The sequence below is a fragment of the Macadamia integrifolia genome, chromosome 2 (genome assembly GCF_013358625.1).
Source record: "Macadamia integrifolia cultivar HAES 741 chromosome 2, SCU_Mint_v3, whole genome shotgun sequence".
Taxonomy (NCBI): Eukaryota; Viridiplantae; Streptophyta; class Magnoliopsida; order Proteales; family Proteaceae; genus Macadamia; species Macadamia integrifolia.
The window spans coordinates 25,011,653-25,026,177 of NC_056558.1; the positions used below are offsets into that span (position 1 = coordinate 25,011,653).

Consider the following 14,525-nt stretch of genomic DNA (forward strand, 5'->3'; position numbering starts at 1 on the left):
GGGGGGTGGGGGGTGAGTGTGTTTTGGTGAGCGATGCATAAGGTCATCTGAAGTAAGATTTTTTTTTTTCTAAGTGCAGGCATCTATTATGTCCAAACATCTTGCAAATTCTGAGAAGCCTGGTAATTATGCAAAGTTGTTTGTTACCTTTTCCTTTAATTATTTTTGTTATTCATTTATATTCTTAAACGCTTTTATGTATTTATGCAGGAGAATGAGTGGACACTTGGATTCTAACAGGGAATCCCTTCTCTCGTCACAAGCTGAGGTCAGTACTTCTCCCCTATGTGAGTTGGATTTTGGAAAATGAATTTCAAATATATATATATATATATATATATATATATATTTTTGGAGTTTCATAATGAGACCAGTGTCTTCAAAACCAGCCAGACTGACCAATATATATTTTCCCATGTCAGTTCCCTTATTGAACTCAAGTACCCTAAGAACCAGAAAGAACCACTTGGCGATCAGGTTGTTTGGTCCACAATCAAGCCATTCGGTTTGGGTTAGATCATGATCCAAATCTATGGCTTGATGGGGAATATTTCTAGAAGGGAGGGGGGAACTTTTGACTTCTTGATTAATGGGCTATTAACTTTTTCCGTCTAACTGATGGTTATTAATGAGCTCCTCATTAATAGACCTTCATATTCTGAAGGTTTAATAGCTTTCCTTAATTTAATCAGTTTTGAAAACTCATCCTTCTTTTTATGAAAATTAATCGATATTGAATCAGAGATAATTGGTAAGTGATTTAGAATTGGTCAACAACTATTAGTTGTCTTTCCAATATAATGTAGCCGTGGGTTAGTTGTCCATATTCCATGAATAAGCATGCAATATGTAACCTATATGCTGACATCATTGGGGTTAACCTAGAGTCCTATAGACTGAATCAACACCATGGTTGAGAAGTCAAATTGGGAAACTTGGCTTACAGAAAAATTATATTGGAATTCTTGGAAGTTCAAATGAGCCAGGTTAGACTGCCGATTGCTCATTTGGGTTGTGAACATTGCTTTGTTCCTGTCTTGGGGAATCCAATCCAGTAAGCATGGAATAGCCCTCCATCGACTTCTGTCATCTAAGGCTCTAATGAGACATCTACGTTTATTAAAATTATGAAACCTAACCATTTGTGTCACACTAACATTGTTCAATCTATGGTTGTCAGGGGGTATTGTAGACGTCAGATCTACAAAAGATTTCAAGGCATTGCATTGGATGGTCTGCCCTTGCCCTGTTCTGTTCCTTAAAAGCAGACAAGCGTGTAAAAATTGTGAAGTTTCTACATTCAGAGTATCAACAATTATGAATTAGTTGGATCATTGTGGAGAGGTGTAGAAGCTGTAATTGGAGTCTGGAGTGTTCTTTGTCAATCCTCAATTGATTTTTGCAAATTTCGTTTATATAGTGCAATTTTACTTATCCAATCCCCACCCCTTATCTGTTCCATATATATTTATAAGTGCATTACAACTAGAGGATTTTGATTTAACTGATTGAAGTATTTGGTGACCCTTTTAAGGTTCTAGTGGAATCAGACTTGGCTGGCTTTGTTACGACAGTCTGGATCACCAACTAGGTATTCCGGCATGATCTTTCTGATATGCAGTGAGGAAAATTTGCTTGTGACTGTCACCCCCCCCCCCCCCTTTTCTTTCTCCCTTTGCTGCTTTAATTTAATTTAATATTTGTTTTCTCTGTGAACTCCAAGTCTCATTAAATACCTTTTTCTTTATTACCAAAAACTGATTTTTTTTTTCTCCTTGAACTCCAAATCACATCAAGGCACTGTTTGATAACGTTTGGCTTTTCACATTTCTGGAAACAAAAACGGATTTTTAATGTTTGATAAACCTGTTTCTCAAAACATTTTTTACAGACTTTATGCCACTAAAAAATCCAATAGTATCATCGGATGCCCAAAAGGGAGAGAGGGTTCGGTTGATTTTTATTAGGTTTAAATAGTTGAGAGATTTATAGGGCAAAACAATCTTTTTTTTTTTTTTTTCCCTTTTAAATCGGAATTGTTTCGTCAAAGTTGTTTCTATAATTGTGAATATGCATAAATTTTGATTTAGGATTTTAGAAATGGGTGAAACGGAACAATTTTATCAAATGCTTTTTAGGTTGTTTTTTTGTTTCTGGGAACTAAAAAAATGCAGAAATGAAACATTGTCAAACGGTACCTAAATGTCCTTCTCCTTGAACTCCAAGTTGCATTAAATGTTTTTTCTCCCTGCAACTTGAGATCATTTATGGAAGTCAAAGAAAAAAAAAAAAAGAAGTCCATATACACTTCACTCACCTTTTGCCTTTTTTTCTAGGGTTGCATGAGAGCCAAATTCTAATGTTCATATTCTCCTTTCTTTGTTCATCTCTCGTGCACACTGTTCTTTTTTCCACTTTCCTTATTGTGAGATACCTTCCTACCCTTGTACATAAATGCAAAGAAAAACTAACCTGCTATTGTACTTCCTTTTGCTCTTGTTGCACATTGATAATTTGCCATATCTTAATGCACCACCAAAAAAAATTTGTCGAACCTCATTTTGATTCCACTATTAGGACGGTTGCACGAATATAAAGAAGAAATTAAACAAATAATCACACACAAATACGAAGAATTTTACATGGTTTGATTTGAATGCCTACATCCACCTAGAGAACTAGAATAATTTTTACTAGTAAAAAAAACACTCAACACTACTCTCATATTCATTATGTGATTTTTAAGTTAATACTTTGAGTTTTTTCTCGCAAAGATGATATATAAGTACCCTAAAAGCGCAAATCCTTATATAAATATAATTTTACACGTGCACATGTAATGGATCCAAAATCCAATGCAAACATATACAAACCCAATAATAACTACTTGCTCTTCACAGAATACAAGATACAAAACCCAAACTTTGAGGAGAAGTTCAATTGGCCGTGGAAATTCTTTACTATTTTATTTGATATTGCAATATTGTGTAATAATCTTAGAATAATTCCCTTTTGGAAGATGGATAGAATATATGTTCTCTTGCTCACTGTCTCATGGTCAACAAAAGACGTGAAAAGATAATATGCAATATAGACTCATATCTTTTATTTGTAATATTCTCTCCAAAACGGAAAATTAATTTTTATAAGGCATAGTATAAAAAGATGTTGAATTGAAGAACTGAAAGTTGTCCTTGCAAGCCTCTTGGTCCATGATATCTATCTATTTGTCCATAGTTTTTGAACAAAGACTCGGTGACGGCTATGCGAAGGCACTCATATGAGCTGGTCTTAGAAACACCATCTTTAGATAAACAACAAGACCTTATTCTTTATACAACAACAATAACAACAATCTCAGCTTTATCCCAACTTAATGGGGTTGGTTATATTGATCCATTCAAAATAAAATAGAAAAAAAAAGTCCAAATAAAAGAGATGCAAAGATGAGAGATGAGAGAAGAAGGGTGGTAATAGAAAGATGAGAGTAGCAGGAAAGATGAACAACCCAATAAGTTAGGAGAATCATAGCTATATGGGGTTAGCTATGTGGATCTTTGCCCTCCAATAGGCTCTATCCAAGGTCATACTTGGGACAAGATTGAGACTATAAATGTCATTTCTCACCATTTCGTCTATGATCATTTTAGGCCTACCCCTAGCTTTTTTAGCTCCTTTATTTTTAATCAGATCACTCTTCCTTACTGAGGGGTCTTAAGGCATCCTTTGAACATGGCCATGCCACCTCAGAAGGAATTCACAGAGATTGTTGATTGGTGCAACTGTACAACTCCAATCAACTCTAATATGCTCATTCCTTACTTTATCCTTCCTAATTTTGCCGCACATCCATCTTAACATCATCATCTCAATTATACATAGCTTCTCTGTATGACACTTCTTAATTTTCCAACACTCTACCCCATACATCATAGCTGGTCGCATAACAGTCCTATAGAAATTTTTCTTAAGCTTTAAAGAGATACGCCAATTACATAACACCTCGAATGCACTTCTCCACTTCATCCATCCTATGATGGGGATATGGATTCCAAAACTTGGAATTGGATCGTTTATGGGCCCGTCCAAGTATTAGTTAACTCAAATCAAAAGGGCTAATGATAGAACTAGTAATTAGACTATCGTTTTCAAAGGGGATGGCAATTCTGTTAATACATAGGAATTTATAAATAGTGGCAAACATGTAATTAATGAGTGTCAAGCGAATAGAATGCCTACATTAGTGGAAAGGGCAAACTTAAAAGTGAATGAAAGAAAGGGACATATTAGAATAAAAGAAGGAAATGGGGCATTACTGGAAATTAACAACTAATATGACCCAAAGGAGAAACCGTGAGAGAGAGATTGAACTTCTTCAACATTTGAAGTTGTTTGCAAGCCATGGAACCAATGGATGGTTCAGAGGAAGAACTCTTTCGATTTTTTATGGTTGGGCTTGAAGTTTCAAGTGAAGGTTCTTACTCCAAAGTCCTGTATGCATGCCCTAATGGTTCCAATAATTAGCAACCATGGGAGATACAACACTCTACAATCAAATCTGGGTGGTAGCTTTAGAAACCTGAGTTGTAGGTTTCATTTCTTACAACAGGGGCTGCTTCTGGCCAATAAAAAACTGCAGATGGGTCGCCTTACTAAGGTGAAGCTATCCCCTAAGTGTGAAGCTGAAGGGTCTTGTTTTGGGAAGATCCCTTAGTTTCTTTGGGTTGTGAGGTGCCGCCCAGAACAGAGCAGTTCTAGAGAAGGAGCAAATTCAGTAGGAAAAGTAAGGAAGAAGAAGAAAATCAAAGAAGGAAGGGGAGATTTGCAGGCCTGTCGGTAGCCATGGTTCAGCCAAAACTTCAACATAATTTCAATTCTTCCAAAAATTTTGTAACCTTCACCATTACATGGCTATATAAAGAAAAATCAAAGCATAACATTGAAAGCTAATTAAAATGGAAACTAACCTAATTTAGCAACAAATTGAATTTTCCTACTAACTTGACCACACCCTACATAAACAATAAAGGAAACAAATCAAAGTATTAAATTATTCCCAAATCATCCCAAGCCCAACTGCATCAACTCTCTCAATCTTAAAAGAACTTGACTTTGTCAAGTTAGGTCGTGCTCCTAAGATACCCTTGTAAATTACTCATCGATGAGGTGGCACATATCATGCAGGAGATGATGGGAACATAACTCTAAGAGGAGGGAGAGTAGGCTGACATGCCACTAGAGTAGGAGTCAGTCGCCGACTTGGCATGTCTGATAATGTGTGTGGCTTCATTAAGGATATACAACCTCCTTGCTTCACTTTGATGGTGTTCCATGCACCATCATAGAGAATACCTGTATATTGTTGCCAAGGTCGCCCTAGAAGAATATCATAGTGCACCAATGGCACGACCAAGCAAGATACATGGTATTGTAATGGCCCAAACTGTAGATGTATTCGAATAACAACAATAGTCTCGTCTTGAGCTGTGGGTCTAAAACCTTGCATGTGAATCTTCTTAAAAAGTTTCTTCTGTGGAAGGTTGTTTTCGAACAAATTCAACAGAAAATTTTCTTCTGCCCTGGTATAAAAAATTGTATGAATGTCAGTAGAATCGAAACCGTGCAGGGGAGTATCTTTTTGTCCGAAGAGAGGAACCATATCAACTAGTCTGTTTGAGAAGGATGTAAGACTAATGGAATGAGTTTCGATATCATCATCATCATAGTCAATATCTTCTGCATTGAAGGTATAAAGATGTAAATCAGGATCAACATCATCATTCTTTTCTATCGGTTGCTTCTCCGCTACATTCACAGAACGAGTCTTATTAGGGCATTTATTGGAGTAGTGACCATTTTCGCCACAATTATGATATTTGATGTTCTTCACCTAATCACTATCCTTATTGAATTTTGATTTTTTACTTAAACTTTACGAGATTCAGGTTTCCTTACCTCCATATGTGGTGGAGGTCTATAAATTGAAGAAGTCTTGATCATTCTCTTCCAAAAAATGGACTTCTCTTTAGTTGTCTTGACATGAGCTGCTGCCACATCAACGAACTTGAAATCAGGTTGAGCTATGCGTAGCAGAACAACAGGTTGTCTTGTGCAAGTAAGGATGTGCACTTCCTTCCCTGATCTTTGATATGGCTGTTACGGTGGCTAGAAATTGTTTTAACGATAGTTAGACCAATGCTTGGAATAATTAATAAATTCCTTTGTTCCAAGGCCAGATGGTTTACCTTCTTGTTCCAGTAGTTCAGCTCGTAGAAATGGTATCTCTTATTTTAGTGATAGGCAAGCCTAACCCAACTTGAGTGGTAATGAGGGGAGCTTGCTCTAGTTGACAAATGTAGGTAGAACGTATTGATCCACTTCTTCAAAAGATGAGAGTGTTAGCCAATTCGAGTCAGATCTTAGTACTTAGCCCACTGATATATCGCATCACCCATTGCTAGTCTATTTCCTGAAGTCAATTCCTTGATGATAGTTTGTGGAATTCGAGGGTGTAGGTATCCACATGCTAGCAGCCTTGTTGAAAATTAAACAATTTATGAAACATCACCTTCTCATAATTAAGAGAAACAAATTTCTCATTCAGAATCTGCTTCATAACCTCTCAATTGATAATGGGTCCAAGTCTTCTGACAAACCTTGCATGTGCATCTCACTATAAACATGCATACCCAATAAGCTTGGTGATGATGAGTTCACAGTTCTTCTTATCCGCAAGAGATTTATAAGTAAAATTTCTCTCCACTTGGGTAAGCCAGTCAAGGAATTCTTTAGGTCCATTTTCACTATTGAATTCTGGAACCTCAACTTTGATTCCATAATATCTGTCCGAAAATTACCGAGTAGCATCTTGGTGTATAACATGATCACGTTGTATTTTGTGAGGTGTATCTTTGATCCGTAGCACATTAAATTGAGGAGGTGGTGCAAATGGTCTTTCGTCAACTCGCGTTTCAAATCTTTGCATAAAGGCAAAAATTTTAGTGAGGGCACCTTGAGTCTCGTCCATGAACTTATCATATTTTACCTCATTCTTCTCAACCATCACATTAGTTTTCTGTTGACTCTAAAATATCTCACGATACAATTTGTGCAACTCAACATTGGTGACATGATTTGTCATGGTTAGAAAATTGTAGAAAATTTGATTTGATACCACTTGATGGGGATATGAATTCTAAAACTTGGAACCGGATTGTTTATGGGCACGCCCAAGTATTAGATAACTCAAATCAAAGGGCTAATGGCAGAACTAGTAATTAGACTCTCGTTTTCAAAGAGGATGGTAATTCTGTTAATACATAGGAATTTCTAAATAGTGGTAAACTTGTAATTAATGGGTGTTAAGTGAATAAAATGCCTACGTTAGTGAAAAAGGAAAACTTAGAAGTGACTGAAAGAAAGGGACATATTAGAATAAAAGAAGGAAATGGGGCATTACTGGAAATTAGCAACTAATAAGACCTAAAAGAGAAACTGTGAGAGAGAGGTTAAACTTCTTCAACCTTTGAAGTTGTTTGCAGGCCATAGAACCAATGGAAGGTTTAGAAGAACAACTCTTTCGATTTCTGATGGCTGGGCTTCAAGTGAAGGTTCCTACTCCAAAGTCCTGTATGGATGCCCTAATGGTTCCGATAATTAGCAATCATGGGAGATGTAACCCTCTACTATTAGATCTAGGCGGTAGCTTTAGAAATCTGAGTTGTAGGTTTCCTTTCTCACAACAGGGGCTGCTTCTGGTTAAGAAAAACTTACAGATGGGTCGACTTATTGAGGTGAAGCTATCCCCCAAGTGTGAATCCGAAGGGTCTTGTGTCAAGAAGATCCCTTTGTTTCTTTGGGTTGTGAGGTGCCACCCAGAACAGAGCAGTTCTAGAGAAGGAAAAAAACATAGCAAGAAAAGTAAAGAAGAAGACGATCAAAGAAGGAAGGAGGGATTTGTAGGCCTGTCGGCAGCCATGGTTCAGCCAAAACTTCAATCTAATTTCAATTCTTCCAAAATTCTGTAATCTTCACCGTTACATGCTATATAAAGAAAAATCAAAGCATAACACTAGAAGCTAATTAAAGTGGAAACTAACCTAAATTAGAAACTGAAATAAAAATTGAATCTTTCTAGTAACTTGACCACACCTTACACTAACAATAAAGGAAACAAATCGAAATACTAAATTATTTCCAAATCATCCAACGCCCAACTACATCATCCCACTTTAATTCTTTGTGAAACATCATCTTCTATGTTGCATTTTTTATTTATGATTGATTCCAGATATCTAAAATTGTCACTTTGAGGAATCTCTCTTTCCTTAATTTTTTTCATTTCATTGTCCATTATAGAGTAGCTAAAGTTACACACCATATACTTTTTCTCCGACCAACTAATCTTAAAGTCTGTTATTTTCAAAGTAGATCTCCATAGGTCCAATCACTTAGCATTAATCCCTACTTTAGTCTCATCCACTTAAACGATATCATCGGCGATGAGCATACACTAGGAAACCTCATCTAGAATGCTCTTGCTTAACTCATCCATGATAAATGCAAATAAATAGGAGCTTAAGACCAATCTTTGATGTAAGGTAATTGAGAATTCCTTGCCTTGATCTTCCTACAAATCTTGCACTAGTCACCACACCGTCATAATTATATCTGCAGAAGTACTATATACATCTCTATTTTATTAGGACATGCCAGATTAAATCTTTAGGAACTATGTCACATGATTTTTCTAGGTCAATGAAAACCATACGTAGATCTTTTTTGTGGGCTCTATAACTTTATAATATGGAGATTCTTTTTGTGGATTCTATAACTTTATAATAGACAACATGACCTCTATTTTCATTAGATTTTAATGTATTGATTAAGTGGAATAGTTATCTCTCTCTCTCTCTCTCTCTCTCTCTCTCTCACACACACACACACACACACACACACACACACACACACTTGGGTATTTATTTAAAAGAATTACCACCAGCAGAATCAGGTCCAACCTAATTGGCTGGACCATTAGTTGTACTGCAAGAACCAATCCAGACATGTAGGCCATGTTTGGTAACATTTCGGTTCTACAGAAGTATTTTTCTTTTGTTTTTGTTTTGGAGTACTTCCACGAGTTAAAAAACCCTTCGATGGCATCATAAGAAGAATTCACAGTAAAATAAACACTAAAAAAAGATGTAGAAAATGAATGATAATCACAAACGATCACAAAATCACACAAACACATAAAAATATTTATTGCCTACATCCGTAGTGAGATGAGATTGGCCATGTAAAGATCTTGAAATGGTATGTTAATATCTATTTCTGTGTTCTTAGAAATATAACCCACTAGGGGTGTAAGTTTAGCCCTGACGATCCGAACCCGCCCTAATCCGCCCTGAGCCTGAACCTTGTCTAACCTAGGGGTGTCAATTCGTGGCCCGAACCGACTAAACCGATCGGGACCGACCGTTTATAGACCGGCCCGGCCTGGACTGTTTATTAAACGTGTCGAGCTTGAGCCCGGCCCGTTTATAAATGGTCGGTCTCGATTTTCTACTTGGACCGTTTGGCGCCCGACCGAGACCGGCCTATTGTGCACCGACTTGGCCCGACCCTTTAAAGATTGTAGAATACCTATTTTACCCCCAAATTAAAGAATAAAAACTAAAAAGTAAAGACATGTTCACATTTTAAATAATGGTTATATTTGGTATCATTTATTGATTTATTTTCTTTTTTTTGGGCTTGCATGAGTGGGCTGGAATATAAGAGCACATTTTAAAGAGGGCCCGTTTAAAAACGGTTAAAGTTCGTTTAACATTAAACATGTCCGTAGCCCGGTTAAGGCCCGACTAAAGCCAGATTAAGGTAGCCTGATTATAGCCCAAGGTCGACTGACCGAATATAAAATGTACCATGCCCTCAATAACTAAGCCCGATTAGTTAAATGGGCGGATACGATGTAGCCTTTGAAAGTCTTCAAGCTCGATTAAGCCCGATCGAAACCAGACCGGACCGATCGGTTGACACCCCTAGTCTAACCCAACTATGAGGGTCAACCCGACCCAACCCGACCCAACCCTGTGTGGGGTTGGGCCGGGCTGGGGTTGAGGCATAGAAAACCCAGCCCGACCCTAACCCGCCCTGAGTCTAACCCTGATTATTATTGTGTTTAATTAATAATGTTTTTTCATCCTAGTATACACTATTTGACTATATAATGTATTTTTAAACCCTAACGCCCTAACCCCTCTGCTCTTTCCAAATGCAAAAATTGCAGAAAGTAGAAACAAGAAATCCTTGAGGCCTTGGAATTTGCATTCACTTTTGAGTTCTCTATTTTAGTAAATGGAATTATTGAAATTTAGAATTACTATTTTTTTATGCTAGAACATTGCACATATTGATAGGAAATAAATCCACCTGCCTAATATTTTGGGTTGGGCTTAGCCCATTTGGGGATTTGGCGATAATTCTCAACCTGGACTTTCATTGTGGCCAAGATTTAACTCAGCCCATAATGCCATTTCCTCTTGTTGTATGAATGAAGAAAGTAACCAAAACAAGACAAGGAAGCTTTCCTAAGATTTTGAAAAACCGACAAGATATCTTCATTAGAAGAAGAGACCCTTTCTCTTTATACTCTTAACACATGCCGGCACTTCAAGGAATTTAGGGGGCAGAGGGTCAGTTACAGTCAATGTTTTTTAGAGTTTGAAGGTAGCAGAGTGGTTTGAAAAATTAGAATTAGAATTAGAATTGGAATTGAATCATACTTATTGGAATGCGATTCTATTAAGAAGACTAGCTAGGGTCAACCCGACCCAACCCGGCCCAACCTTGAGCCCTGTAGGGTTGGGCTTGAGCATGAATCCGGTAGGGTTGGGTTAGGGTTTTAAGAAACCCGACCCAACCCGGCCCTGTTTCACCCCTATAACCCACCTTTCATTATTTTCCAATAATGGTTGCCCATTAAAGCCATCACAACACGGTAGAGAAGATGAGAAAGATGTCATTTTTAAGACTTTATCGACTAACTGCACTTACTATATATCAATTTTGGAATGGTATTGGATTTATGAAAGAAAGTAATAAATCAATTTTGAGAAAGCTGAGAGAAACAACACAAGAAATCCAAGCCAATTATTTTGCTATTTTCAAGAAGCAAAAGCAACATCAGGGTTCCTCACACAGTCCCAATGGCTCAAAGTACTGCATCTCCCTTCACAACCCTTTACAGATACACTCCACAAATAGTCCTCTCCACCCTTGAAATCTCTCCTCTTATCCTCTTTAAATCCACGACCCAACCACCCTGCAAGGTGAACCCCTTCAATGAAAATCCCACTTCCTTCTGCCTGCCTAATAGATGCTTCAACTAGTCCAATCATGATCTCCCCAAAAGCTTCATTCCCTTTCTCTTCATCTCTCATTTGTATTAGCATCACAACTACTACACATTCCCTTAATCTCTTCTCCCAAATCCCCTTCTTAGCTTTTTCTTTTCTACCCATTTGGATTCTCATCCCCTCCAAAACCAGAATTTCAAATTTCTCTATGGCATCAAACACAATGGTCTCCATGAAACCCTTTCCAGAACTTTCATTGATCTTCTTTCCATGATCCCCACATAGATCACACATTGGCAAAGATTTCAGCAACCATTGATGCAGATTGTTGGTCCCCATCAATGCCATCCTCTTTAAAACCTGCAAAAAACATTTAATTTCACATTAAAGCGAAGGAAAAAAAAAAAAAAAAATGAATGGAATTCAAAATATATAGTGTATTATGAATAATCTCCAATAGACCTGCAAAATGTCTGACCCGACCTCTACCGGAATGATTGCCGGCGCTGATAATTGTATGACTAGTTTACGCCGGGCTGTAACCAACCTCATAGTTCTATAGATGTAACCACCATGAGCCATTCTCAAGAGCTCTGTTCTCAAGCAACTTTCGTTAGTCCTTTCCATCTTAAGCTCAGATGGGCATGACCCATTTTTTTTGTCTAGACAATCTCGAAGTAACTTTTCAGTATTTAGCCACTTATCAAGTTGAATAAGCTCATTTTCCAATTGTTGGGCTCTTCTCCAGTAGATTCTTGCAGCTTCTCTGCCATCTCTTGAGCAAATTGAAGAGGGTTGTTGAGAAGTAGGGTTATGGTGAGACTTGTTTTGAGGAGTTGATGAAGAGGGTCTTTGCTTTGAAATTATTGGGATGGAATCTGGTGAAGGAGGATAGGTTTTGGACTGTGAAAGATGATTGCCACAATTGAGAAAGAATGATCTGAATCCTGAACAGTCAGTGGAGACCACTAAGGCTGAAGAAAGAGGTTTCTTCTTGCTTGACATTGCCATGATCTCCAACAGGAACAGAGACTAAGTGCTTCTTCTTCTACTTCCACTGCTGTTTGAGATTTTGAATGGAAGAGATATGTGAAGGGTCGATAGTATATATCTTCAGGAATGATTTAGTTCATGGTTGTTAGAGTACGATTCAGTATTTGAATTTGAATTTCATTCATGGAGTTCAGGTTTCATGCCAACGGCTAATGCGTGAAGGAAGGAAGTTAGTTTCTTTTAGTTCCATAGGTACGTTGCTTTCATTCGAGTTACATGTACAGTCATACTATTAGTGGGCCGTTAGAATGTAGTTTGCAACTCGGATGGGTTAAGGCCCAATGGGCTTTTTCTTTACTCTGCAGCTCCACGTACCAATACAGTACAGAACGGAATCACGCTTTGTAGGACTTGAACCTACGACATTGGGTTTTGGAGACCCACGTTCTAGCAAATTGAACTAAGAGCACTTTCTTATCACAAAGAAAATCGTAAAGAAAAGGATTTTTTTTTTCCCAATACACCTAGTTGAGTTTCTCAACCCTTCAGTTCTATTTCTCGATGGGGGCAGGGAAGGGGTATAACTCACTAGCAGTAGTGTCACCTTAAGTGGTGAAGTCAAAAGTTGAGCCTGATTTACCAAACCTGATGTAAGTTCTCTATTTGTCTTACCACAAGTAGCCGCTGTGATCGAATGAGAATGGGATTAAAGGCTTGTATACCAATTAGATTATTAATTATGTACATATTGTTACCCAATAGTATTAAATGGAAACTGAAAATACTATCCTTTATCTTTTTAAATATTTTAGTTGGATTCTCACCAATGTTCACGTTACTCAAGCCGACCTTCTCGCTTCCGCTTTGTCCGCACCTGTTCGCGTGGGGGATAAATAAATTAATCAAATTCCGAGTGGGAGTCAAACTTCCATTCATCCATATATTGAGAAAAAGGATCTCTTGTTTCTAGTTTCCATTCCCATGAGAATGAATACTATAATTCAAATTTCTAAGCCAGGCATGAATACAAGATAGATAACTCCATCTCATTGTTTGTCTTTTCAGAAAGTAATGCGAAATGTAATCCCTGATCCAATTAAGTTCCAAATTAGAATTGATTAATTTATTTGAATAGAAAAAAATAAATAAAAATAGTACATATAAATTCAAATGGTTTTGTACACCAGATTAAAAGGTCTGGTATTATTATTACTGATTGGTAAAATCCATATCTGTAGAAAATAAATAAATATAGGAGAAGAATTCTTTATATGGTAAAAAATTCATTTATCTTGATTATGTCACAGAGTAAATCCGTATTTAATTTATATTCGTAATTGATTAGTGGATTTGTATTCTAATATCGGATTTCGGAAAACACTCGAATCCATTTGAAAACTTATTGGATGTGGGTACAGATATTTCAATTTCAAATCGATTACTATTCAACTCATTTAAGCTTGATCATACTCTACAGAGGTGTCATTCAGACACTCACTTTAGAAAGAGGTGTTATGTCAAATCCATGGTGCTAGGCTGGTAACACAGGCAATTGTAATTTAACCATGTGGTGGGTTGTGTGGCCATTCGAAATGTTTGTTTGATAGATCACCTGTTTCCTTGCATAGAGGTAAAATTTCAATATCCAACTATGACCAACTTTTAGTAGACTTCCACAGTGTAATTGAACCTTTCACCATTTAAAAAAAAAAAAATATATATATATATATATATATAAACCATTGAACTATTTTTCTCATTTTTGCTTCTTCTTCTTCAACATTTTAGCCAATCTTTGATCGTGATTTTGCCACATGTTTTAATATATTACGATTGGAATTTTACATATGGATAGGGGGTCTGTAGATTTTTTCTGAAGCCAAAATTTGAGGAAAAATGTGTTTTATAATATATATATATATATATTAATTTTTTATTTTTAATGAATGCTATATATTCATGAAGAGCATAAGAACAGGTGGGTATTTTCAGGGTCATGAGAACAAATACGACAGAGGGGGGGGGGCGGACATTGATATGCTTTTAGCTGAGGAGGCGCAGGTTGGGAGGGATTGGGTGAGGGTACATCAAACAATAAAAGTATAAAACTACGCTTAGGGATATGATTCTTGAATCAAACAATGCAATGCCAAGGGACGAGGGGGGGGGGGG

General features: G+C 37.0%; 1 protein-coding gene and 1 long non-coding RNA gene across 2 annotated transcripts; one reads left to right on the forward strand and one right to left on the reverse strand.

Annotated features, from left to right (window-relative positions):
• On the forward strand, positions 1 to 1,568 carry LOC122059203. The gene is made up of 3 exons (XR_006134000.1): positions 1 to 122; positions 211 to 268; positions 1,181 to 1,568. It is a non-coding gene; the product is annotated as an uncharacterized LOC122059203 (long non-coding RNA).
• A 9,576-nt stretch (positions 1,569 to 11,144) lies between these two features.
• Positions 11,145 to 12,432, reverse strand: LOC122088609. The gene is made up of 2 exons (XM_042657928.1): positions 11,823 to 12,432; positions 11,145 to 11,720 (listed from the first exon to the last, which is right to left on the reverse strand). Exons 1-2 carry the CDS (start codon positions 12,369 to 12,371, stop codon positions 11,169 to 11,171), a joined length of 1,101 nt encoding a protein of 366 aa, XP_042513862.1. The 5' UTR covers positions 12,372 to 12,432; the 3' UTR covers positions 11,145 to 11,168.
• Positions 12,433 to 14,525: the final 2,093 nt, after the last annotated feature.